The sequence below is a fragment of the Falco cherrug genome, chromosome 5, assembly GCF_023634085.1.
Source record: "Falco cherrug isolate bFalChe1 chromosome 5, bFalChe1.pri, whole genome shotgun sequence".
NCBI lineage: Eukaryota > Metazoa > Chordata > Aves > Falconiformes > Falconidae > Falco > Falco cherrug.
In genome coordinates, this window is record NC_073701.1 from 59,369,995 (window position 1) to 59,397,032 (window position 27,038).

Genomic DNA, 27,038 nt, shown 5'->3' on the forward strand with positions numbered 1-27,038 from the left:
TCTATCAAAGTCATTTACATCCTTCTCCTGGTGCCCAGGAGAGTTATGTTTGTATAAGGTCTCCATACTGAGAGGCAGAGAGACACATAAAACCACATAAACTGAAGAAGTGTTATTGTGCTTGTACTTCTCTTCATTTCTTAGTTGTTTCTTATGCAATTCAACTTTGCTCTGACCATGAGTGTGGTGGCACCAATCTGGATCTTCTCACATCTGCAGTTAGAAGCCAAAGAGGGAGCCAGCCATGGGCATCCCACATTAAAGGCGTGGATGCTGTCTGGGTAGACCTTGATCTGATGTATGTTATACTAGCCCTCAACTGGCCATGAACCACCAGCTTTTCTTTCATCAAGTTGTAAATTAACTTTTGATGTAGCAAATATGCATGATATATTTTTAATAAAGTTCTGAGAACAGGCTGCACTGAGGTTTGAGCAAGGTCAACAGAAAGGCAAATCTTTCTCATCTTTTTCATAGGTGAAGGGCTAGCATCTTTCTTTTTTGGTTTTTGGGTTCCCCCCCCCCCACCCCAAGTACATTTGCAGTTTTGTTGATACTGCTTCATAATGACCTGACTGGGGAGCAGCACCATGTATGGCTCATTTGGGCTCTTTGTTCTGTCCTGCCAAGTGCCACACTCTCCTGTCAACCCTCCTGCCACTATACGGTGGGCAAACACCATGTGCTTTCATAGTGCTCACTGAACTGCTTTCATTAGCAAAGTTCAGTTCCTTAGTTTGAAAGTGTGCTCCTAATCCTACACGGCAAGAAGAAATGTCTTCCCTAAAAAAAGGATGGGCTATGATGTGAATAGAACATAGGAGACATTTGGTATTCGTGTCAATTAGAAGTGTTTGAACAGTGTTTATACCAGTTAGGGCTGTTTGAATATTTTAATGGCTACTGGGGCGGGGGGGGGGGGGTGTGTGTGTGTGTGTTCAAAAATATTTGTGCATGTCACACATTTGCAGCAGAAGAGCTCACCTTTGCAGCAGTCATTGCCTGCTCGGTTTCAGCCCGTGCAGAGCCGGAGTGACAAGCAGGAGCATGTAACCTCTGCATGGTTACAGCAGGACCGATGCATGGGGGGCTGTGCTGTTCCTCTTCAGAACACAGGTACACATGTTCCAACTGATGAGTCAAGGCTACCATGTTGGAAACAGCTTATCCAGAAGCTAAAACAGATTTAGCAAATGTTTAGTGATTAATGTCAGCTGAATGCAGTCTCAATGGAAAGGGTTAATACATATGGCATCTGAAAATGACTTTGTTGAAATGGAAGTTTGATGAAGATCTTTTATGCAATGTACTGCTTTCAGTTTGCCATCATTACTTGTTAAAAACAGTTCATGTTAATATCACCTTATAATGGCTTTCACTAAGTGTTTGATACACGAGGGAGGAAACCAAGAAGGTTAAGAACCCTTAACTCTGAACACCACCCACACAACACGGTTGCTACCATAGCCTCTTTCATTATTGCCCAGTAATACACCATGTTCTCGTTTCCTTACATACTAGCAGTTAAACAGCCGTGTTGGGAACATCTGTACCTCTCCAGCATACAGCAGTCTCTGTACTCCACAAAAGACAGACATATATTTTGACAGTGTCAAATATTAAAAGAGAGTAAAACATAATTCTTTTTCCAGTGTTTATTTAGACAGGGAAAATATTAACTCTGTGTGATCAAGATGACAAAAATACAATGTCAGGCATTTGGGATGGTTACTGAAATGGCTTAGTTTTGTTATTATTGTGGTTTGATTCTTTATAAACATTAGATAGGAATCTATACCTATAGGAATCTATAAATAGGAAAGACTCAGGAGGCAAAAACCAAGGAAGTGCACTAATGGACATCCATTAGATCACATGAAATTTGCTTCCTTAACATATTTTTTCTGAGATTTCCTTGTCAACATAATTTTTGGACATTCACTGTATTAAACAGTGTTCCAAAACTATACAGTACTGCTTTGCAAGTATAGTTTTTCATCACCCTTGCTCCTTTTTCTCCAGAAAAAAATAAAGTGCTGGTAAATTCATTTGTAATCCAGGTTCACAGAGGAGGTCTTCCAAAGGCAGAAGAATAAATTTGTCCAAATTAAAGCTGGTGGCAGGTTGTGAAGTGCCCATATGCCAAGGGAATGGAGTCTGTGTGGACCTGCCCAAGGGCCAACACATTGAGAGAGCATGTCCTGAACTGCAAACACCTTTCCCCAGGGAGGGGGGATGTCTCCTCCCATGGCTTCTCTGGCCTAGGGCACCAAGCAGTCTAATCCAGTGGTGCCAGCTGCCAGGCAGAGTTGTGGCTTCCCTGTACTTGCCAGGCAGCTGTGTATGACGCAATGGAAAACTGGCACAACAAGCTAGCCAAGACAGTTCTAAAAATCTAGTGCTAAGCTCTGAAATGCACAGTCCATTGGCATACGTATTGCTCACTGCATTCACAGTCACAAGCACTACTTGCTGCATTGTTTGGTGAGAAGGATAAAATTCCCTTTTTGCAGGGGAGAGTTCTGTTTTATTGCATGCTAGCGCAGCATGACGGAAGAATTTGAGATCTCTGGAGCTCCCAAGCCCTGACAGTGCCTCAACGCTCATGGTCCCTCTGCAGCCTTCTCATCTGCAGCTTGGAGTGTGGCAACATTGGCGAGGTTATCAGCCACCCTCCCAAGTGACTGTGACCAAAGAGACCAACAGCTTCCCACACCAGTCGTGTTTGTCGTACATACATATGAGGGTGGGCTTCTCAAACTACGTCTTTCCCTCTTTTACCCCCAGTGTCAGTGCCAGGCAGAGTACCATTTACCTGAGTCCCAGCTTCCCCCTGCAGAATACCTTATACACAAAGCACCTTCCAGAAGTGGATAAGTAGTGTTTTCCCCATTTGTTTTGGTTTGGTTTTTTTTTTTCTTTTCTGTTTTTTTTTTGTTTGTTTGTTTGGGTTTTTTTAAGAAGAAAACAGAAGCCCAGTCACCCAGCATTTAAGCTAAGACAATGCAATAATTTAATGATCAAGGTTGGACTAAGAGAGCTCATTCCCATGTCTGGAGCAGATACATTCAATCTTTCAGATCCAGAAGCATTTAGAGGCCTATAGCCCATTGAAGTCAGTGAACCCCGGGGTCCTAAATACTAGCCTCTTGGCTTTTACCCATTGGTCCCTGTTGTTTCTTTTTCCCTGGCTAAAGAACAGAATAGCCTGATATTTTTACCCAAGTGAGCTTGTGTGGCCCAGCAATGGGGCAGAAGCTTGTAGGACCAGAGCACCCATGCTCAAGACCACGTTATAGCCAGGAACCACCTTTCTCTGGGGAGCCAGGACTTCTGAGGCAGAGGAAACATGAAGTCAAACACTGGCAGGAGGGAGAGCTCCTGGGATCCTCTCTTGCACGTTTGACAATAACTCTGTTGTCCATAAATCCCATTACTGGAGATCCACAGTGCCAATGAAAGGACAGAATTTCTCCCTTATTTATTTTTTGTTTGAATCCTTTAAGGGGGTAGGTGGACACTTTTATTATTTTAGTATTGTAACCCATTTGAAGTTATGCAGCATTAATTCAGAAACACTGGTGGCCTTGTAATCCTGATGAGGTTAAAGACCACATGCAGCTGTGAAACTGTGAGCCAGCATTTGCATTTCAACGTCAGCTGCTATGCTTTTGATGTCTCCTTGAAAATGCCTCAAGTTGGTCTTGAAAGAGAAAATAGTGTTGCAAAAAAAAGGAAAAAAAGGAATTGCCTATGTAAAAGCTAAATTAAATATTTAAGCCTGAGTAATTTGAGGCAAAAACATCTAAGCAAACAAACAAGCCCTGTTATCACCTTAAACACAACCAAAAGCAGGTTGTGGGAGAATATTTAAAAGTGGAAAAACTCATGGTTTGAGATAACAACAGTTTAATAAGTAAAATAAAAATTAACAAAGTAGCAAAACAAACTCCCAAAAACAAAGTAGTGAAAAAAAATATCACCAAAATTTCTCACTACCGGCTGACCGATGCCTAGCCAGTCCCCAGGCAAGAGCAGTCCTGGCAAATTCTGCCCGCCCCCTGCAAACTTTTGCTGCTTAGTATGATGTCATATGGCAGTCTGGGACATCCCTTTGGTCAGCTGGGGTCAGCTGTCCCAGCTGTGTGCCCTCACAACTTCTTGTGTACCCCCAGCCTGCTCGCTGGTGGGGCAGCCTGAGGAAGCAGAAAAGGCACTGACCCTCCATAAGCATCATTCAGCAATAGCTAAAACACAGGGGTCTTATTCACAGGGTTGGAAGGGACCTCTGGAGATCATCTAGTCTGACCCCCTGCTACAGCAGGGTCATCTACATCAGGCTGCACAATCGTGTCCAGGCAGGGTTTGAATGTCTCCAGAGAAAGAGAGATCAACACTGTTTTTTTCACAGATGCAAAAAATAGCCCATATGAGCTGCTGTGAAGAAAATTAACTCTATCCCAGTCAAAAGCAGTACAATCCCCTGCGCAAAATGCATAACTGCATTGTAAGGGGTCTAGAGTCCACACCTAGGCTATTTAACAAACCTTGCCTTATGTTTGACCACATTATTTTGAGCTGCTTGTGGTGACAAATGTACTGGGTGACACCTTCATGGTAACACTGCGCTACATGCAGAAGCAGGGAAGGAAGAAAGAACCTCATTAGAACCAGAAGTGCACTGTGGTTTCTCATTTTCCAGCTGTTGGGGACAGACGGGGGGCAAGATGAGACAGGAAGGAGAGGAGCTGGTGGCTGCAGTGATGCCTGGGAGAGGAGGGTCTCCCCATAACCAGGGCAGCCAAGGAGCAAATGTTGCTCTGTGTCCCCACCCTGGGGCATGCTCTGTGCTTTCCCTTGGTCTGTAGGAGCCCAACCAAACCCTAAAAGAGAAAACAAGGGTACTGGGGAGGAGGGAAGTACAGCTTTGTGGCAAAGGGCCCAATGCCTCTGGCTGTGAGCAGGAGGGGACATGCAGTGGGCAATGACGCTACACCCTCCTGGGCCACCCCATACCTGTGCCCAGGTCCTGGCAGCAGCTCTCCACCCGACCTAGCTCCTTGTGCAGCACAGCTTGCTCACCTCCTGCCCACACCCAGAGCGCCGGTGGATGGGGACCACCAGGATTTGGTCACTGAGACTGATTTGGGATGTACTGTCTCTAGCCCTCACAGCCTAGTCCACATCCAACAGATTGCTTGGATCTTGATGCAGGCAGGCCAGCTTGTAGACACAGGGACCATTCATTGCATATCTGTTCCCCTCTCAGGCCCACCTACCCAATGGGAAAGAACACGAACTTCTTCTCCATCTCTGGAAAAAAAACCTTACAGCTGAATTCCCAAAGGTGTACTCCTGGCAGAAGAACCCCTGCCTCCTACTGCCTTGTGCCATGCGGTACAGTTTACAGTTTATACCAAGCGCATGATATTGTAAAACACCAAGATGTGGCATTATTCAAACATTTTTGTGATGATGTGACTAGTCTGTGAAACCGTGGAGGCAAAGGGGAAGAGGAAGAGGGCTGCAACGTGTTCCGCGCTCGCCACACAGCTCTGCTGCGCTGCCAGCAGCTCCGCAAATGAAGACCACTGCACAGGGGAAAACACCCTTGTTAAATCCTCAGGACAAGAGGACACAGACACACGCTGCAGCAGCATTGTCGCTGTCACAAAACACTGCTTCTTGGGCAGACAGCACATTTTAGCTGACTGGCCAAAACTTCTGCCAGGAGTTGCAGTTTAGTGTTACGGTTTGAATGCCATTACACCTACCCCACGCACCAACGCGATGGGTCCCAAACAAAGCAGACAGCTGCAGGGGTGCAATCAGATCCAGGACTCGAAGGGCTGTTGGCAATGCAGGTAACACCAGAGCTCTGCCCTGCAGAGGATGTCCATGCTGCCCAGTGGTTGGGACAGGCTTTTTAGGACAACAGGGAATTAAATCCCACTGCCAGTCATAGTCAGACCCTGGCACCGCTCAGCTCTGCATGTGAAACCTTTATGGGGAGTCAGACAGCTGCAGTCCCAGGCTCTTCCCTTAGCCTACACATGGTACCAAGAGCCCCACTGAGGCAAAGCCAGCCCCAAAAATCACCCCGAGGACCTCCTGTGAACTACAGACTATTAATCTGGAGCATCTCTGCTGCTAATCTTATGTCTGCCTGCCCTGCCAGTTGTTACAAAACATCTCACCTGAAAATTTGTGGAAGCACATGACACAGTCTGTCTAGTATTTTTAAATAGACGCAGGCAATGCAGGAATGACTGAATCAAAAACTTACCAGCTACTGCCTACAGATTCACAGATAAGTGAAACAGGCTTCCCAGTAATAAGGACAGTAGAAATCTAGAAATGATGCCCTACTTGAAGGGTACTGAGGACTATGAATAAAACTTAATGAACAGCTTTCGTCTAGGACTATAATATAAAAGCATTTCTTAAGGTAAAGTCTTAAAGTTACCTTTGAGGGATGTTTATTCCCTGACATTAATTTAGCTAATGCACTTATTTTCATTGTATTTATCTTTGGGTCTGAAAGAAATTCAGTATTACAGTAAGCCTTAAAAAAGGACGGAAAGAACCATGTCAGTATTTGTCATTATTTTTGATAAATTATGATATATTCAGCACTCCAATCATTCTGCTCAGTACTATTATATTGATTGGTAAATCAATAGTTCAGTGAATATGTGGTTGGAAAATCTAATTTCTGACTTTGGTTTCTAAGCAATCGTCTCTATGTTTTTTGGCATGTCCTTCTGCAGTGTCCCTGGCACTGGCCATATTCTAGTTGCAAACTTCTCTTCACTGACAGCTGTGGTTCCAAAATTTAATGTTCCCAACCGTGGTGGCCATACAAAAGGATCTGCCGAGAATTGCAAATCCATTCCAAGGTGGGCTGGACCAGACTGCATAAGGCGACATCTCCAACAAGTTTTAGTCATCTTCACAAGGAGACTCAGTCCTGTACTCCTCTACCCTTGTGATTAAGGTCCAAATTCACTTACCTTTTTCCTTTCCAGGAGCTCTCATTCAGGCTACAGCTGCGCTGTAATAAGCAGACAGGCAAAAGAGGCACGTGGTTAAGTCCTGAATACAGGATGAGCAAAGTTAAAGCTAGGAAAGCTGCAGGAGGCAGAAAGCAGTGAAGGCATGTGCAAAGAAAACAAGGGAATAATCTACATAGTGGGTTCAGGAGACTGCAGAAGGGAAAAAACACAAACAAGTACCATGGACTCTGCTTAAAGCTGCTCAAATAGCCAGATGCTCTTCTAAGAAGTGTTTTGAAGTACACCTGGAGCTCACATGATAGGATGGTTTCAGCCAGAGACGTATTTCTTGCAACAGAAGAAAAGAGAAGAAAGCTTGGGAGTCGGCGTGGGGACATGTCAGTCCCATGCACGCCTGAGCATAAGCCACCTCCTGGACAGGCTCTGGTTGCACACTCCCTTCCTCTTCTGAGAAGAATGCAAGTGCTGAAGAAGAAACTATTTCTGCAGCAGTGGAGGGGAAATGTTCATGAAGTGGCCTTGGCACCGCACGTCTGCAAGAGTGGGCAAAGCACTGGAAGGGGCAGGCACTGGACGGAGCAGGAGCACATTGCCTCTGCACTGAGCCTCTGCACAGATCCCTGGGCACTCGCAGAGATCAATTTGACACATACTGAAAGAGGTACCTGAGGTATGGATAAAATCACTTTCTGGACATGCTTGATCCATCTTCTTTAGCTCTGGAGAAGCCAGGCAGCTTGTCTGGAGTAGGCACCAGGCATGCACAGGACAGAGGTATTGCCACACACCCTGTGGGTGAGTTAGGTGCAGAGGTGACAGTTGCCCTCTCCTCCTCACCCCTGCCCCAGCGGTGGGGAGACTGGACCTTCCAGCTGGAGTGTGAAGCCCTGGGCACTCGCACAGGGTGTTCCGCTGCTGCAGCTGCAGCTGGTGGAGGATGGAGAAAAGGGGAACGGGGCACAAATAAAAGCTGCAGCTGCATATCCTAGTGGCTGCTTGTACTCAAACCAGAATCGGTGACCACATTAAATCACACCATGATAAATAACATTTTGATTTATTATTATTGTTTATTATTATTGTTGTTGTTGTTATCATCACCATTATCATTTCAGCTGAAATATGCTTGAATACTAGGATGCTAGTGATAAATGTCTTGGAAATGTCCATGACATAAACCTGTTGCTTCCCAAGACTTTGGCTTAAGTAAACCAACAGCTTTCGCATTCATTTCAGTGAGGCCATTTCACACTCAGGACTTGTTCAGATAATGCCCTGAACTGAGGAAACTCTTCAATAACTACAGATGGACCTATTAAGTTTGTGCGTAAGTTCTTCTCTGAGCTCAGTTCTAGTACCATGAATCATTAAGTACTATAATTGCTCCATTATTCACAGATTCAAAGCAAACTTGCCAAGGGTTAGGTAGAGGTTATGAACAGTATATGTAGTAAATAAATAAATTTTGTTGTGATTTCCAACCAAAACTAAAAGAAGGAGTTTCAGAACTGGAAAAGTTACAGTCAATGTCAAGACACTGACATAGGGAACGCTGCGTATTTTGACTTCTGTGTGGTCGCAGCTACATACAGCAGATTCCCTGATATTTCAAGAAAACCATGTCCTGCAGCACTCCCTCTACCCCCCTTTCCAGTGTTCCAGTTGAGAAGAAACCTGATTTTTCATGCTGGTAAAATGCAAAAAGTACTACTAAACAATGGCATCATTTTAAGACTTTCAGAGTGACAAACACTGCACTGTACCAAAAATATTCATAGGCATAAAGATAATAAGATTTTCATAAAACCTTGGTGCTGCATTTAATCACAAAGCAAGGAAATCCCTGTACAAAACTGAAAATCCATTCTATATTTAGCATCAGCCTAATAGGATAACGTGGCTACGGTTTACTATTCTTCAGATTGATGGAGTTTTGCATTGTTTCACTGCAAAGCCCAAGCTTCTTAAATAAGTGTGATCTTGCTGCTTCTGCAAATAAGCTGTCTTAAGGTCAAGGGAAACAACTTCCACTTTATTCTTTTGGTAGTTCATTATCTTATACAGGTCTAATGCTGCTCTCAGGACACTGACACAAAATCATCTGCTTTCCGTGTTTTAAAGAAAGGGTGCCTGTACTATTCTGCAAGACAAAGATGGATTACAGCCATCTATTGCAGCCTCAGTATTTCCCAAGCAGTATCTTTTTCTTTGTATTACAGTTCATGTTGGCAGTCCTACACGAGTCACAACCATTCTTTAGAGAAAACATTTTACTTAAAATAGTACTAGCATCTTATCTCCAAATCCCATTTGGGGAGAAAACTGGGAGCTCCATATAACAGTAAAATGCAGCAATGCTCTAACCTGCAGCATATAAAATGAACACATTCTGAAAGTTTCAGTATGGCCTAACTGTGGCCCTGGTTTTAAACTGATCTCCAACCTTCCACCTGCAAATAATACAGGAGATGTTAAATAAAATGCATAACATTTTGGTGCCAAATTTTCAAAAAGTGTCCACCTCCAATGTCTTTTTTTTTAAATATGCTAGAATATCGCCATCTGTGAATATGAAGCTGTGAAAGTATGAATCTGAAATCTGTCAGCTGTGCATCAACATGCTTATGAGAAAAAAATGCAAGCAACAGAAGGCTGAGTTTTGGGGAGGAGGTTGCAGAGGGTGGGGGAAGCACGCATATTTTGCCAAAAGGGAATGCAAAGTTGCACGTGGACCATGGCTTGGGGTGCTCCCACAGGCTGTGCTACAGAGCAGGGAGCTCTGTGCTGCTCACACCTGGCTGGAGCGCGCCCCGGCGCTCCCACAGAGCCGGCGTGTAACTGGTCCCATCTCTGGGGACAGGAATCAAGACACCTCTGCAATTTCAACATGTCCCAGGGTTATTCAGTAAAGTAGGAAGAAAATGCTGGTAATGGCACGCTGGCTAGGTACCCAAGACCCAACGCTAACATCTCAGGATTTGCTCATGCGCCGACTCTCAACTTCAAAACCCACCATTTTTTAAATAACTTGTCTCTTTAGAAATTAAATAAAGAACAAGTATTTCCAAGGGGAAAATAATGTATTATAAAATATTAATATTTCTGATAACTTTAGCCTTACAGAAACCTTTGCTTTTTTTGTAATTTCTTCTCACTTAGTATTCAAAGGTTCTATTATGGAATCGTTCAAACCACTGCTTGTAATACAGCATATTAATATATTAATTTTCTCTTTCTAGTAGGAGTTTTCCATTCCAATTTCCTTTATCTGACTTCTGCATGATTTATTCTGATGATAAAATGCCCTCCTCTTTCATATAGTTAATTCATTCATGATTTTTAAAATTCATATCTTCACATTAAATATGCTTGCAAGTTTGTTCATGTCAGATTAGTCCCTTCCCCCTCTAGTTTTCAGTAACCCATCTGAACAGAGGCTTCTTTAATTTTTTTTTCTCTTTTAACAGTTTTAATTTAATCTAGACCTTTTTGTATGAGAACTTTTAGGAACAGTAATTGGTTCACAGATTAAAAAGGCCCCTGACACAGAGCATTATATTAATTATCATTAGCTGCATACATCTTAGCAATTCTGGCACCAGTTTACAGCACACACCTACAACATTTGTAATAGTGTCTCAAAATCTGCTGGAACAGCAACATTTTTTCAGTGCTGAATGGGGCCCCATAAAGAAAATAACTGCGTTCTAAGTCTGAAGGTCTTATAATCTGCTCATCTCCACAGTACATCACAGCTTTTGATCTCTGCACCAACCTTGCTGTTGCACTAGTTTACCTTTCAGAAAGATGCGCATTTTTGGCATTTTGACTTTACAGCTTTGAAAGGCAAAGAAGGAACAGCGTTTGGTAAATTGTCTTAATGGATGCATTGCTTCTAAATTCATTGCTTGTTTATCTAGTTTTGAATTCTAACCCTCAAGTCTTATTTATACAAGGATTAAATAGGTTTTTTTGACTTTTAAAGCAGGCCCAGAAATGCCCACAACTGCCCCTTGGTGAGTAATTGATCCCCAGGATACCCACACTCACACAGCATCTTCCTGCTTCATCCAAACCTCCTTCCTCCAGGTGCAGTTTTCTTCTGCAGGGCTGAAGGCTTCTGGGGGGAGGTCAGAGAGATCTGTTTGGCGTAAGCACATCACACTGTGAGAACCCCCTTTACAAAAGATCATTGTACCCACTCATTTTTAAGGGATGGCCAAAAGAGGAAGTGAATGTACATGTGCTGCCCATCCTTTACACAGTATCTGAGACATAACAACTGCATTACCCTGAAGAGTGAAATCTAGGTTCGAAGGCTTCCTCAGTCTAGGAAAGTTAAACCTTGGTGGCCTGCCTCCCGTGAAAATGCACTTGCAGCCCTTCTTGGGCCAGAAGCAGAGGAAGAACAGGAGGGAGCTAGCCTTTGAGGCTGGTGGTTAAACCAACTCTTCCTCTTAGAACAGTCAGATTTGGGTTGTAGTCTCAAGACACTTGAATAGTTAATGGGCTCACCTGGAGCATAAGCTCCAGGTGTGTTTTAAAAGACAGCATTTAAACACGGGTTTGGTTCTCTACGGGAAAAATAAGTAGCTGCAATCAGGATATTCTGGACTCAAGGTCCTGTGTCGGTGGAGGTCCATCCAGGTTTACACTCCTTACCATCCAAAGACAGCAGGTGTCAGACATCATCTGTCCATCAGTGGTTTCTACAGTCTTGCCCAAAATGACACACCACCTTTTCTGCATCACATCTGGGGCTCTTCATTGTCCCCATGCAGCACTGAGGAAAGCCAGATACCTCTCTCTGGGTGCTTAGGGGCAGACATCAGACCTGTGTGACTGGAGCCAGCTGTGAGCCTTGTCCTGGCTAACCACTACCCCTCTTCTTCATGTGGGTACTCCTCACAGGTCACAGTAAAAGCAACTTTTAACCTTTGGGCAAACTGAGCACATAGAGCTTTTGTGGTATATCACTATAACACATATTCCAAAACTTGAACACTTCTTGATCATGTTTGCTGGAATCTTTCTTACAGTCCAGTACCTTTTCCAAAATACTGTGGTAACAGTCTCTCAGATCAGGTGTACAGCTGTACTAGCTCCCTCACCCCTCTAAGACACTCTGCTCATGTATACAGGGATTTCACTGGTTGCCCCAAATACAGTACTGGACTAGGAGTTTTAAGCAACCATTTGCCACCTCTTTTTAGGTTGCCTTCACACCAGGATACAATAAACCTGCCTTGAGTCTGACAGTATCTAGCCCAGCTACAACTTCCACAGGAGCCATGGGGTCATTAACAAGCAGAAAGATTTTAAATTGTTTTAGAAGCCAGATCATGCTAGCTTTTGAATAAGCTCCTTATGTACCCCAGGAAACTGGTTTGAGAATTGGCATGGCCAGTGGCAGGCAGGGGACTGATACAGCTAAAGAAAGCGCATGAGCCACTTCAGAAGATATGTTCCAAGTTCCTCCCCAGGTCTTTTGCCTTTTATTCTCCAATTCAGGTTATTACATTTCCACTGGTTTCCACCAGGGTTGTGCATGCACCTTGACATGTTCACAGAAGTTCCACAATACAGAGTTTCACAACTGGGACAGGTCCCTACAATCGGGACACCAGGGTGACAAAACAGATTCTGGAGAATTTCCCACTGAATAGGATGGAGAGAACATAATTACCACATCGTAGCACTACAATGCCTCATAAACATAGAATAGACTAGATCCATTTACCACAAAAATCACAGAAAGTAACTCATCAAAGAATATATCTTTTATGTAAAATATACATTTGTAGGATATAATTTTAATACATCTTTTATACTTACTGATATTGGGTTTGCAACACTTTGAGTTACAAAAAACAAACAAACAAACAAACCCAAAATAATCTTGCTGCCAGAATTTTTTTTCCCATAATACTTATAGTTTGAGGTAACAATGAAAGAAGACTGTGTGCTGTGAACAAAGTCAGTGATGTTTGCCTGCAGTCACATTTCTGTTATCAAAGTGAAAAGTAAACTTAAGACTTGGCATGTACACTAGAATTCATACAAATATAGGTCATGGCAAACTGAGAAAGCAAGGACGTATGCAAACCTACTCTGTTCATATTTGTGTTTGCAAAATATACCATTATTATGACAGAAGTCAAGACAGATGTAGTTTACACCACTATCATTATTAAGTGTGTGTCTGTTTATGATCCACAGCACAGCTTACTGCAGGAACCAGGAATACACACAGGGGTGAGGGTCTTTGCATGGAGCCTTAGCAGTGATGACTTGAATTCAGCTTTCCTTGCTATAGATAAAAACTGATATTCCATGCACACGTTTTATTTACAGCTGACTCATCAACAATGACTAGTCACCCCTTCCTCTGGCAGCAGTGATCATAAGCATTCTTTAATCTTCTTTAGCAAGCTCTACTTCGCATGTAAAGTCTCAGTGACCTCCTCAAGGCGTGAGTTGTTTATCAGGGCCCATTCAGCAGCAGCAGTCTTTTTCCAGTACAGTCCTTGGTATGGCTAAATTCCATTGTCCCTTTTTCAGCAGTCAAAAATCCATGATAAATTCTGTACAACACTGTAGTTAATATAACAGCAGCACCAGATATTATATTAATCCTTTTGCTAAAAGCTGTTTGCAATTATCTCTCTATTGACAACGTTTTACCAAAACTAAATTAATGTACATCTCTAAATATCAGAAATGTATACTTTGATAAATACATTATTGTACAAGAATTCTGACATGCAGATCATGCTGTTGGGCTAGGCTATATACAGAAGAACATGTTACATGGTCAACAATAAGTTGTATTTCTTTTCCTAACAAAAAATAAAACATGACAATTGGGTATTATTCAACAATCTCAAGGATCTCTTAAGATTTCAGTTGTTATGTTCTTCCCCATGTAGTTCTAAAACTCTATGGTTTAGGGAAATTTTTCCTCACCAGCCCAGAACATCAAATCTGCCATTGCATTTGTCCTGTCGCATAAACAGAGGTTAATATTGAATGAAAAAGCCACTAGAGGAAATACAGTTTCAGAACTGTAATGAAAGTTGGTTGCTAAGAAGATTGATGCAATAGGCAACAGGTCAGGACTGTAAAGCCACTACGAAAACCCACTTGAAAAATCTTCAGAGTGCTCACATGAGTTAGTCTAGATGATACTAACTTGCACTTGAAAAATATATGTACTTGTATCTATACACATAAGTATAGTCCATATGAAAAAAAGAGAAAAGGAGAAAAATATCCTTAGTTAAGCTTAAAAGAGGGGGCATTTTAACAGTATCTCTGTGCTTTATGGAGACAGATGGAGAATACAGTAGACAGGTTGCAAAACAGACAGACAAACAACATATAGGACAAAGCACCTCAAAAAACATTGAAGAAATTTTTGAAGCTCATGAGCCAGAGGTATAAGGCTGGTCAAAAACCCGACTTGAGAACTACTACCCTCTTACAGTGGTAAAAAAAGCCCCCAATAATCTTCTCAATTTTACTTGGTACTCAGCCTTTGAAAATGTGGAAGAACCCTGGAGTAGAGAAATTACTACAGTACCAAGCAGCACTTGCTAGCTTAAAATTGCAAGTCTGGATGGCGTTTACCTTTCTTGCATGTTTTGTGCCTTCCCCAAGCCATTAAGAAAGAGATCTGGCTTCTGCTTGCGTGTAACCAGTAATGACAACCTCTTTGCAGTTATCTGTGTGCAAACAACCGGAGACATTCAGAACTCTGATACAGCAATCCAGTACCAAAGTAAGTTAATCACAAAATAAAACCATTTATAAACAAGTAGATCATTAAAAATAAAGGAAAAGGTTAAACAAAGGAAAACAATCCCACATGCAGACCAGTTTATCAGTGCTTTCATTTCAGCAGGATGGTACAATGTGAAAACACACATCCAGAGCCCTCTGTGGTCTCCGTGATCAGCAACACTGCTTGTCAGGTGATGGAGACAGGATGGTCCATGCAAATGAGCAGACCCTTCAGAGCAGACATCTTCAGAATGGATTAGAGTCACAAGAAATGGAGGTTCAATGGAGTGACTGACAATTAGTTGGAAGCACGTTATTTTAAGTAAATCTCCCTGAAAATATGCTTATTTATTGAATATACTGGCCAACGGCATCCACTGTCCTTTTATTGCCACAGGAAAGTAGGACAATATAGTAGATAAAAGGAGAAGCACTACCTTAGGTAATCTTTAAAAGCTACCCAAGTGGCATTTCTTACTACTGACAGTTATATCATGCAAGAGTTATACCATATTTGTGGAGCCTATGGTTAATGCTACATTTATTTCCAGTATGTGGTAAACAATATTTGAATTAATACTATGTAGCCGATTGATGCCATCTGGTTTACAAGATGGAAGGGATGGGAGACCGAGAGCGCCTTAGAGGACAAGGTGAGCTGTAGGGTGATGTTACTGGAGACAGTCGCAGAGCATTGCCTGTCAAGCCAGCTATGTTGTTTAAGCTTCGAGATTTTTCATAGCCTTGTATGAGAAAATGCACAGACATCAGTTGAATTCAGCCAAAAAATAGACAAAGACAAACAGTACAATGTAATGTAATCCAGGGAGCTATCTGGGACTCAGAGGGAATCTGCCTGCAAAAGAACTCAATGCTGAGACATATTACTACCAAAAGATACTAATAAATAAAATTATTTAGAAATTAATGCAGCTATTCTTTCCCAGAAAATTAAATAGACCATCACAGAAGAGGTCTGACCTGCTCTTCCAGATCCCATCCTGTAGCCCATGCTGCTCTGCTGGCTTCAGCAGAGTTGCACAGATTGCAAGATAAAGGATCCCAACAAGCTTACTGGGTGAGCTACCTGGTTAAGCATAATCAAAATCTCATTAAGACAGACTATAAATACTTTTAGAATTATATAATCTCTGCTAAACCCAATTCCTAATAAAGGATGCTTTTTCTTTAAAAATAAATGAAGCCAAACCCAGATACATTGCATACAAAATATGTGCAAATCACTTCTGCAGAGGACTGAATGACAATATGGGAAAGAAGCTCCATCATCAGAAATATTAACCCTAAGACTTTGTGTCTAATATTAAAGTATAATAAGATAGCAGAGTCTGACATATTTGCAAATGTCTCCTGATTGGCAAATTTAAAACACCGTATTTGTGCTCTTTCTCCAGCTGACTCAAATGAAATAAATGGTACTAATCCACATAAGCAAGCAGCAAATAATCAATCATTAAACGAGGCAATCACATTATGCTTTACAATTTGGAGAGAACATTGCCCTTGCAGACATTTCTGTTCACACACACTGTAGGCTCTAGCTACCTACTTTTTGCTACATATAGGTTGTTCTCACCTTGTAGGGGCTATGGGGTAAAGCAACGGAAAAGCACTGCCATTCATTATACCACTATCTTCATACTCAAGTATTTTCAATAGCACCTGAATAAGACCACTTATGAGGAAAAGGATCAGCCCATCAGTCTAGAGGGAGATATCAGCAAGGAAATACAACAAAGATGAAGCCAGACAGGACCTCACTCCTCAAGTGCATGGATACACGCTTCACTGCAAGCATAAGAAGTCCCATTGACTTCACTGGCACTATCTATTTCCTTGAAGACAAGCATGCATGTCATTTGTCAGGTTAAGACATTCAGGTACAAATCGCTTACAGTGAAATACTGAGTCTTTTCCCACAGAAACCGTAAAACGTCAGTGACAATACACCTAAACATTACATGGGATGTCAGCAGACATTTTTTGTTTTTCTTATTGAAATAGTTACTGGCTCAAATTCCAGATCTCCAGATAACAATCATTTGTTAGCATCTTCAGGAAAAATCGTATCTTAGGTTCTCTCCTAATGACAACTAACATACTTCTTACTTACTGAGAACTGCATACAGTAAAACTATACTTAAAGCAAATGTATAACCACATGTCTGCTAAAACATTGTGCAATGTTCTCTCCAGATTGCAAGGGCAGGCTAGACTGTGATGCTTCACAGACTTCTGATACATTTCATAAACAGCCTCCAGTTTCTGAGTTTTTATCGATATTTACACAGGTTAGAAAGAATCATGTTTGAAAGAAGAATTGAGGGGAAGCACAATGCTAGTGTCTATACTTCACCTCCCCTATAAACATAAAGCTTAGCCCAAAACACCCCCCCCCACCCCCTACAAAGCAGGTAGCTTTTTTACACAGAAACTAGGAAAGTATTTTTTTAAAATATTTTTCCTGCTACTTTTCTAATGATAAAAGCAAAGAACTGTTAGAGGAAGATGATAAAGATGCTAAAGAAAACAGGAACTCCTAAAAAATGAAAACCAGATACACAAGATGAATAGATATAGAAGCACGATCCAAAATTGGTACCTTCCAGCTATTTTAGTGGGGTTTGGATCAGCGCTGAATCAATAACATCTTAGAGATAGAGATAAGGTGTTAATGCAAAAAAGCTCAGAATAAATGATCATTGAACACAACCAAAATAACCAATCCAGGAACCAACCAAACAAGAAGGATGTACCAAAAGAAAGGAAAAAAATAAAATGAAAAAGCAGTAGACTTGATGTGTGAATTAAGTTCAAGTATTCAAAACCATTTGGATGCTACTTGAAGATGTTTTCTGCTTATGAGCTAAATTCCCCACACTGTATAAAAAAAAATTGAAATCCAGTAGCTAAAACATTTTAGCCTAGACTAAGGTTATCACCACAGCCAGTCAAAGAGCACATTCCTCACTGAGAAACAGTCAATTCTGCACTCTGAAGCCCCATTTCCCTAGTAAAAACTATGAAACAATTTTCTTTTGAATCTAGATTTTGAAATCAAAATGTTCACATGGTTCCAGTATAAAATGTGGGGTTTACTAACTAAATATATGTGATCTGCTCTAATTATGGTCATGGCCAAGCAAACAGCACTGAAATATTTATACTAACATTCCTAAAACAAGTCAAGAAGCTTATCTTACAAGATGCCACGGCAATCTGCCTTATTCAGGTGTTACTGACCTCCTCAAAAAGGAGGACTCTTACCATTAAAGATATTTTAAATGATCCTAGTTGTGGAGAAGGGAGCGTGAGATAGATGCTCAGTGGAAAGTGTCATAAATCTGTGCAAAAACAAGTTTGCAGTGAAGTCCCATTTAATCTAAACATTATATATGGGAATACAGGAGCATAGAGACAATAATATTTTTTACAAATACTATATACATTGAACTCTGGTTGTGTATTTGCATTCACAGGTTTTACCTACCGAGCTCATGCTCCTGAAATGTGGGAAAAAAAAAAAAAAAAAAAGGAGGGGGGGCGGGCAGGGGGCACAGAAAAATCTCAGCCAAAATTGTCCAGTTCCACATGGGTACTGCACATAAACTCCGAGATGAATGACTGCACATCAGCACTCGGGAATGTGAAACCTGTTGGAATGACACAATTTGCCAAGAAACCAAAGCAATTCTTATCTGAGGAAATCGCAAGACTACCACTGGCACTGCTATTTTGGGGCTATGCCCTGAGGTTAGTTTTGCGGCCACAGCCAGCTGTAGCCTGATGTGCTAGCCGCACTATCAGTCACATTGGTGATACGTATAGCGACAGAAGGTTTTGCAGACTTCGCCTGGGGAACCCAATCCTACTGAACAGTGAGTGAGTAATCAGATCTGAAGAGGCTGAATAACTAGAAAGGCATTTTTAGCGCCTCGCAAACATTGTTTACTGTGGCTGAATTCTGGTTGGGGTAGACAGGCACCTTTTAGCAGCAGTGGTGTATAACAATGAGGAAACATTTTGTGGCACTATAAACTCAAACTTTTCTTTGAATGAAATTAAATAGCTCCTCATATGATATGCTTTGTTGTGTTCAGAACAAAAACGTTGCTTACTTCTGACATTTCAACCTTTTCAGTGTAATTTATTCAGCTGTAATTTTTACTGTTAAGTGCAGACCAAAGTTATTAAATTATTTTGTTTTTATTTGTCTTTTAGACAAATTTGTCTTTTAGAATGACAAGTGGTATTGACTGATGAGTGGTTGAATGAGCAAGGTCTGAATTGCAGACTTTTCTGTTAAAGGCAACAGACAAATGAAGACACAAGTGAAATGAGGGTCCAACATCAAGCACATTTTGTGAAGACTAAAGGAGGTAGGTATTTCTAAAAGGAAAGCAGGAAAAGAATGACTATGCATAAAGAGAAAAGATACATTGTGAGTACAGTCTTTCTCCTAAGAGCATTTTGCACATCATCTTGCTTTAAGATTGCTTTTCACAAGCACATTGCTGAGTAACCTTTTATGATCTAATGAAAGAAGTCCATACCTTTCCTGATCCCTCCATCAGTAGCACACGTGTAATCACCTGTTGTCAGTAGGAAACATGTTCCCCCTCTTCTGTTTTTGTCTCTTGTACTAGAGCGTCTGATGGGAGGGAGCCTTTCACCAGGTGAGAGTGGCTGCTCACTTCCTGCACTGTCTTCACCTGATAACACTGGTTAAAGCACCATGCCCATTTACAGACAATAATGAATGAGGAAATGAGACATCACAAAGAGCTTATGCTGAATGCCGGATATTCCCATCACTCAAAAAATAGTTATAAGGTAAATCATTAGAAGAAAACAAGATTGCAATGCACCATTAATCAGTACAAAATAGCAAAGAGTATATCTTTTATTCAAGAACAAATGATCTTTTGACTTTCCTCTTCTCCTTTTAAATCTCATATAAAGTTATACTAAACTAACACAAAATCAGAAATAATCAAATCAAGGCTCAGTTAGTAGCCTATTATGGACTGTAATTTTTCAGAGCACAGTCAGCCTTGGATATTTCAAACAAGTATTTACTTTTTTCACTACCCTTTTTGCTAAACAAGAGGTCATGTTAGTAATTTTTACTTAGAATATGTTTTTTAGCGTATTTTAAAGACAACCCCTCCCCCATGAGGGTTAAACTTTCAACATTTGGCACTAAAACCTGTTTAATAACACACTTAGCGTTCATTTCTATACTTAACACACACTGCTTGTCATCATAAGTATCCAACATTAAATGCTGTCTTTGGTCTCTGTAGCTCATTTTGTCAAACAGCAAAACTCTTACCTCTCCTGATTTGGCACTCCTAAAGGACTCTTTTAAAATTATGTACTATTTCAGATTCAGGCCACACTTCAAGAAAAAAATCTCTGCTCGGTACAGCACATAACAGGTAATGGCATATTATTGACTACAGCTTTACCTTTGCATTTAAACCCGAGCATGTGTTTTTCTGAACTGGTAATGCAAGGAGCTATATACAGCCTTGAAGTTTTGCACAGAATTCCTAGTGGCTCTAAGAACATTCTCTACCAGAAATAAAGCTACAGTGCACGATATGAATGCAGTGGCATTACTGAAGAGAAAGTTAACACTTTAAATGGCTCCTTTTTGCATATCTGCTTTCTCCCTAACTTCAAGGATTATAACACCTTGTAAGTAAAGCTGCGGACACAGAAAAGTGTCTCTTTGGTCTGATCACACTGAGTCTCCTTGATTCTGGAATACCTTTAATAGAACCTGATGGCATGAAAAAGCTGTTATCATTAACACTTTAAAGATGTCTGAAAGTGTGTATCAGCCAAAGCACTATAAAACTAACTGTATTCCACCCTCAATGTGAGTCCTTTCAAGGGTTTCCATCCTCTTAAATATATTTAGGATGTTCAAAAAGCTGTGTCAACTTTGTCTGTGAACACTCACTCAGAGACTGAACCCGAGCTGCTTTGAACATAAATGCTATTCAGTAACAGAGCAACAGACCAAGATGGATAGAGTTCAGAGACTGATTTTCCAGAGTCTTCTTTTTACAAAAACAGATTTCAATTACTGAATGACACCAGTCATGGGTGGTTTTGCTCTTATTATTCTTTAGCAGCTTTCCAACAGGAGTCTAATGACTAGTATGGGCACTTTGTAATCAGATTGTGCTTGGCCTAAGAATAAATACATTCAAGGAACAAACAAAAAAAAATCCTTTCTGCTAAAAAATTTGTTTTAACTATACTAAGATAAAATTTACTCTTTAATGTGAAGATATATGGAATATGGGGCAGTGGCTTGGAGGGGCAGAGGCTGCTATTTGATATGCATTTTCACAGCGATTAGCACAAAATATTCCTTATCCATCATTTGGAACTCTAACAAATAAGTTAATATAAATCACAAAACCCAACACTAATAACGATGATATTGCTAGGGGCTGTCATTTTCATTTTTTGTGAGATATTTTACATCAGCTATGCTATTATCATTCAATTAATAGTAAATATCATGCAATGTCTCATCTAGCACAGATGAAGGAGGTTCTTCTAGCCAGGGAAGCAGAATGCCAAATGGAAAGCAAGCTAGAAAGATAATTTCTTCTTATTTCCTTTGAGTGCTGGGCTTTTGATGTAAAGCACCTGCTCCTTTTAAATGACTGCTTCTTTGGAGGATCTTGCTTAACAGGCCACGATGTGGCACAGGCAAAGCTGACACCAGAGACAGACACTGAGGCAAAACACCATGGAGTCCAACAGGGTGGGACACGGTGGCTACTCAAATAGTCACAGTCATGCAGAAAAACAAGAAACATCCATACAACGCAACAAACAACAGGCAAAAGAAAAGGTTGATATCATCAGCAGGAAAGCATTCTCAACGGAGCAAGCAAAACTGTATAGACCAGCTACATAGAGGTTTGGGAACATTGCTATACCTATTTTGTCCTCTATGAGACTGACACACGCAAACACTGGAGGGGAGAAGGGTGGGAGCTACGTCTCCTCCTGGCAGAAAGACTGACTGCTTTCTGACCCCTACCGAACATACTGGTCTATAAAGTGTTTTCAGAGGACATGCATTTCCAGTGGGGTCTTACCTGATGATCTGTTGTGCTCCATCAGCTGGTTGTCCTTGCCCAAGCAGATGTCACCCTGTGTGCTATTGCAGGCCATGTTCAAGTCTGTCTTGCAGAAGGTGGGCGAGCTGGCTTGAGGAGCAGGAGGGATGTGCTTCTTCCGCTTCCTCGGGAGCTTCTGCTTTGCCATGGCCAGGGAGTAGTACATCCCAAAATTGTTAACTATCACAGGCACGGGCATGGCTATGGTGAGCACCCCCGCCAGCGCGCACAGGGCTCCCACCAGCATGCCCGACCAAGTCCGTGGATACATATCCCCGTATCCCAGGGTGGTCATGGTGACCACAGCCCACCAGAAGCCGATAGGGATATTTTTGAACTGTGTGTGCTCACTCGCTGATGGGTCATTAGGCTGGGCTCCCACCCGCTCTGCGTAGTAAATCATGGTGGCAAATATCAAAACACCGAGTGCCAGGAATATTATCAGCAGCAAAAACTCATTGGTGCTGGCTCGCAGAGTGTGGCCCAGCACCCTGAGGCCCACAAAGTGCCGGGTGAGCTTGAAGATTCGTAGGATCCTCACGAACCTTACCACCCTGAGGAAACCAAGCACGTCCTTAGCAGCTTTAGAGGAGAGCCCGCTCAGGCCCACTTCTAGGTAAAAGGGCAGGATGGCCACAAAGTCAATGATATTCAAGAGGTTTTTGATAAATTCAAGTTTGTTGGGGGAAAAAACAACACGTACTAAAAATTCAAATGTAAACCATACCACACAGACTCCTTCCACATACGTCAGGGCAGGATCTGTCTCAATTTCATACTGTGGCCCAGTTTCTGTCCCGTTGACAACCTGCTCGGTTTTGTTTATAATAGTATTGAAAGCCTCATGTGTTTCCAGGCAAAAGGTCGTGATTGAAACTAGGATGAAGAATAAAGAGGCAAAGGCGATGAACTGAAACAAGAAGAGGGAAAAGAGACATCAGAACTGCACAGCTCTTCACATTAATACTAATAATGTCAGTGATCTTTACAAATCTTTTACTGATTCATCCCCAAATGATTCACAAATTTGTATGCATAAAACTTTGCATCTAGGCCAGAGGAGAGCAGCAGACAGCTCTGGCACGTGGGCCGGGAGTCCAGGAGCAGGGAAAGTCTTGGTGATGGACACCAGGACAGGCTACAACTTGTTAAGAAAGTGTCAACAAATTCTTTAATCTGTGCTGAATCATCTGAATTCCACTCAGCTGTCAAGATACCTTACACACAGCCGCCATACACACCCACTACAGCAAGATTTAAGGCTGCCTACTTCTCACATAGTGGTAAATAGGGTTGACCCCAATGGTCTTGAGATTACAGATCAGGAATGCACACCTGGCCTGAAGGGCACCTCAGAGGGTCCTAGGAACAGATCCAAACACTGGGTTTCCTTTGGATGTTCAATGACTCACAATTACAGGATATTTACTGATAGAACATGCCTTCTGTGTTACAGGTAGACTTGGTTGCACAGCCTGTTATCTTCAGAGTCACCCATCACTCACACTCTCAGGCAGGACTAAGAGTAAACCTGGCAGAACCTCTCTCACTGTGGTGGCAGAGCTTTGCCAGTGTGTTGGAATCCACAATCCTGCTATGTAATTACAAATCCAGGACAATCTGAACAAATAGGGAAATACAAATTTAGTTCTAGTGAAGGCACATGAATAGATAAAATACAGTTAAATAACCTGGAGGCAGCCCTCACAGAGGATTGTTAAGGACTTAAAACACATTTACAGCCCGATCTTCAACTCAGTCACCACAGTCAAGCACTGAAGAAAAGAGAATGTCCAGGACAGGATCTCAAAAACACTAACACTAAGCCAAACAGCTGGAGTGGGAGATAAATTTTCTTCCACCCAGTAAAACACACCAAATGGAAAGGTGTTTTGAGGGCAGTTGTTCCTTTGGTGCAAAGGTTAACTTCTTTTAAGGGACAATACATTACCACCATATTAGCACTCCAGCAGCAATAGTGTGGTACATGAATACATGATGTGTTTAAATTGCTCCCTGAGCCAGGATTTATAACATGTTATCAATGTGTTTGTTATTCTGGATTTTCAGCTTAATAGACATTTTATAGCCAGTATTATCCTGAAAAAAACCTCTCTAAAGACTCGAAGATTTTCGAAGGTGTTAGGGGCCCAAAGAGACAAAAAGATACCTAAACAAGTTTTTGAAAATACCTAGTGCTTATGTGCTTCCTCACATACCTAGCCACTTGAAAGTTGATCATTGTGTAGTATCAAGAAAGAAATACCTTTCTTTCAAAATGGCAGCAAATGACTAACCCTTTTGGCTTTGGATTTTTATAATTTTAAACTGTTACTTGCTAGTAAAACAAAAATATATGATAGGGATCTCAGAACTTAAGGCAGGCTCTTCATCCTTTTTAGTATTATTTATTTTAGTAAATAAATGATGTATTTTATGTTTCCCTTAATACTACTTACAGACCACACAGTGTATCACTCTTTCAATCCATTAATTCCCAACCTGAAATTGAGCATCTTAAAGAAGCCCAGCAAGTAGAAACAAATATCATATCCGCTGCTACCACCTCACTGGAAAAGGCAGCTCACAGTCCGGGTTTGAGTGGTACAGGCAAGAGAAAATACAGCAGCAGGATGCTGCTATGTTACTACACCAAAATCTTGAATCTCATTGAAAAAATCTAGTTGCAGGGAAGACAGAACAGCACTCATACGCAAGAATGCCTCTGTTATGTCACTTTAATCCAGGCTGCAACATTGCAGCAAAAGTGATTTTGTGTACTTCGGGTATCTTGGTACTAAATCACCAAATTCAGTATTAGCACTCAGATTTAGTATTATGTGGAGTTCATTTAGGCTGGTACAATACTGAATGGTTGTGTTTTTCTAACAGACCATTTGTGAGACAACAAAATGTTTTCTCCGCAACAGTTAGACAGAATTGCTTTTATTCTGAGAAACAAGTTTAAATTTGCAATGCGGGTCTGGAAAATTTATTATATTCAGAGTCACAGGATATATCTATCTATCAATCAAAAACCCCCATATGTCTACCTATATCAGAGATTTGCAGCTTGTTTATGGCTTTCTTTCCTCCATGAAACAAAGTTATTACCCCAAGCCCCTCAATTACAAACACCCTAAATCTGCTATCTTTCAGAAAAGACTGACTCAGGGACCAAGCTGAACACTCATCATCCAGTGTGAACTTCTAGTCACAAGCTAAGCAAACAATCCTACGCTGCCTGGCTTATTTTTACCGAAAAGGCTTTTCTGCCTTTGCCTTAACAACAAAACTGCACGTTCATAGCTCATTGAGTCCAAACAACAGACACCAACATATATAAAAAAACCACAATCTTGTGTGAGACAACTAGAGTCAGCAAATACAACCAGATTTATATAACCTAAGTGATTTAATCTCAGCAGATCTTTGCAAAACTTCTCCATAAAATGGATATTTATCACACTAAGCTACTGGTGGGCTAAGAACGACCCTTGGGAGGCTCCTAGAGCATCCTCCAGCATCCTTCTACACAGTGAAGGAGGGAAAAAGCAAACAAATCTCTGAAGACTGAGGATCACTGAAGCAAAGTCAGCACTGTAGTTTGCAATGTGGGTGGGAACTTGTAATAGATAAAATATTGGGCAACCTCTTCAACAGCAACACTTTGGGGATTTCAGACAACTGTGAACTTTTTTTTGTCTGAAAAGAACAGGAAATTACATTCAACCTGGCCAAACTAAAATTTACCAACAATTCTGCTATAATAAGGATTGAGCGTGTATTCAATAATGCCCTTAATCTAACAGTAGGTAAATAATTAGCACCTGTTTCTGGGCTGTGTTTCAGAAAGAGAGTCCATTCTGGTTCAGATCCTTTCTGAAAAAATGCCAAATACCAAGGGATTAACTACAGGTAGAACTGCCTGACAAGCTATTTATTACTATTTTGCTCAACACTGACATTGTGAAAGGCCACACTGCACTTGGCATGCAGCAGCTGGCAAAGATGAAAGTTTTTAACTGTGCTCCTACATTCAACGGTGCTTTGTTATCCCCTAAAGGAGAAAGCCATTCAATCATTTCCAAAAGCCGCTGAGTATCCTACTCTGTTATCCTAAAGGCAATCATTTCTCAAAGGTTAAAGCAAAGGCAAGAAAAAACTATTAATCTGGTGACAGATTTCTTGATAATCCTGTAATTTCCTTTCAGAGCAATGTAAAACAATGAAATGTATATCTTGCCATGCACGTGATAGCATATACATCACTGATTTTGAGCAAAGACCCTCATTCCTTTATGTCTTGTTGCATTTTTAAACTGTAAATTCCTTGAATCAGGACATTCTGGACAGAGCTTACACAGCACCTAGGCATGATGAAACCTCATACACAAGAAGACCTACGAAGTTACTGCAACAGTCAGAGGGTTCAGAGAACATGCAAGAAGAAAATGAATGGCCAATGCAAGAAGGAACATGTTATCAGTCAAAGAAAAATGCTTAGGGATTTACATTAACACAGATACTTCTTTAGTTTTACACTACATAATACTAGGCAATGAGTTGAAAAGAGAGCAGTTGTAATGATAAAAATGAAATTAAGTCATGTGCTATCGTCACTCAGTGCTTTCTGCTTCATCCTAATTCCGTCTCTCTCATTTTGAAGGTAATGAGCCTCTGAAAACACATCCATTTCTGTTCATGTGGGCAAGCACTACATTTCAGACAGTCGTTACAGATCCAAACTCCCACATTCTCTGGTGGATGGGACCAACCAAGTTCTATTCCTCAGTCCTGCTAATGTCGACAATAACTGGGGTACCACAAGCAACTTTATGGTTTCAGTTTCTTTTTTCTTTTTCTGAAGCACACAAATATAAAAGGAGTTAGCTTGATCAGCATTTCAGAAAGGTCACAGCAAGGGACAATTTTTCATTTGAATCATTAGCAATCTTTCTTTCACTGTGAAGTTCTGCAAACTCAGGGTTTGATTAGTTACAAGACAAATTCAGCCTTGGTATACAGCGAAACAGCTTAATTGAATCCCTTTTTTCACACAAAGATT

General features: G+C 41.2%; 1 protein-coding gene across 7 annotated transcripts in view; it reads right to left on the reverse strand.

Annotated features, from left to right (window-relative positions):
* Positions 1-12,477: 12,477 nt before the first annotated feature.
* KCNC2 (potassium voltage-gated channel subfamily C member 2) overlaps positions 12,478-27,038 on the reverse strand; it is a 104,550-nt gene continuing 89,989 nt past the window's right edge. Inside the window, exons 3-6 of one of the 7 annotated variants that reach the window (XM_055712272.1) lie at positions 21,950-22,880; positions 19,373-19,540; positions 14,646-14,740; positions 13,476-13,610 (exon numbers count right to left, since the gene is read on the reverse strand). In XM_055712272.1, coding sequence (XP_055568247.1) covers positions 14,679-14,740; positions 19,373-19,540; positions 21,950-22,880 — 1,161 coding nt within the window. In that variant the 3' untranslated portion in view covers positions 13,476-13,610; positions 14,646-14,678. Of the gene's footprint in view, positions 15,542-19,372; positions 19,541-21,949; positions 22,881-27,038 lie in introns of all 7 variants that reach the window. The other 6 variants (XM_055712273.1, XR_008732522.1, XM_055712271.1 and 3 more) reach the window with 6 other exon arrangements.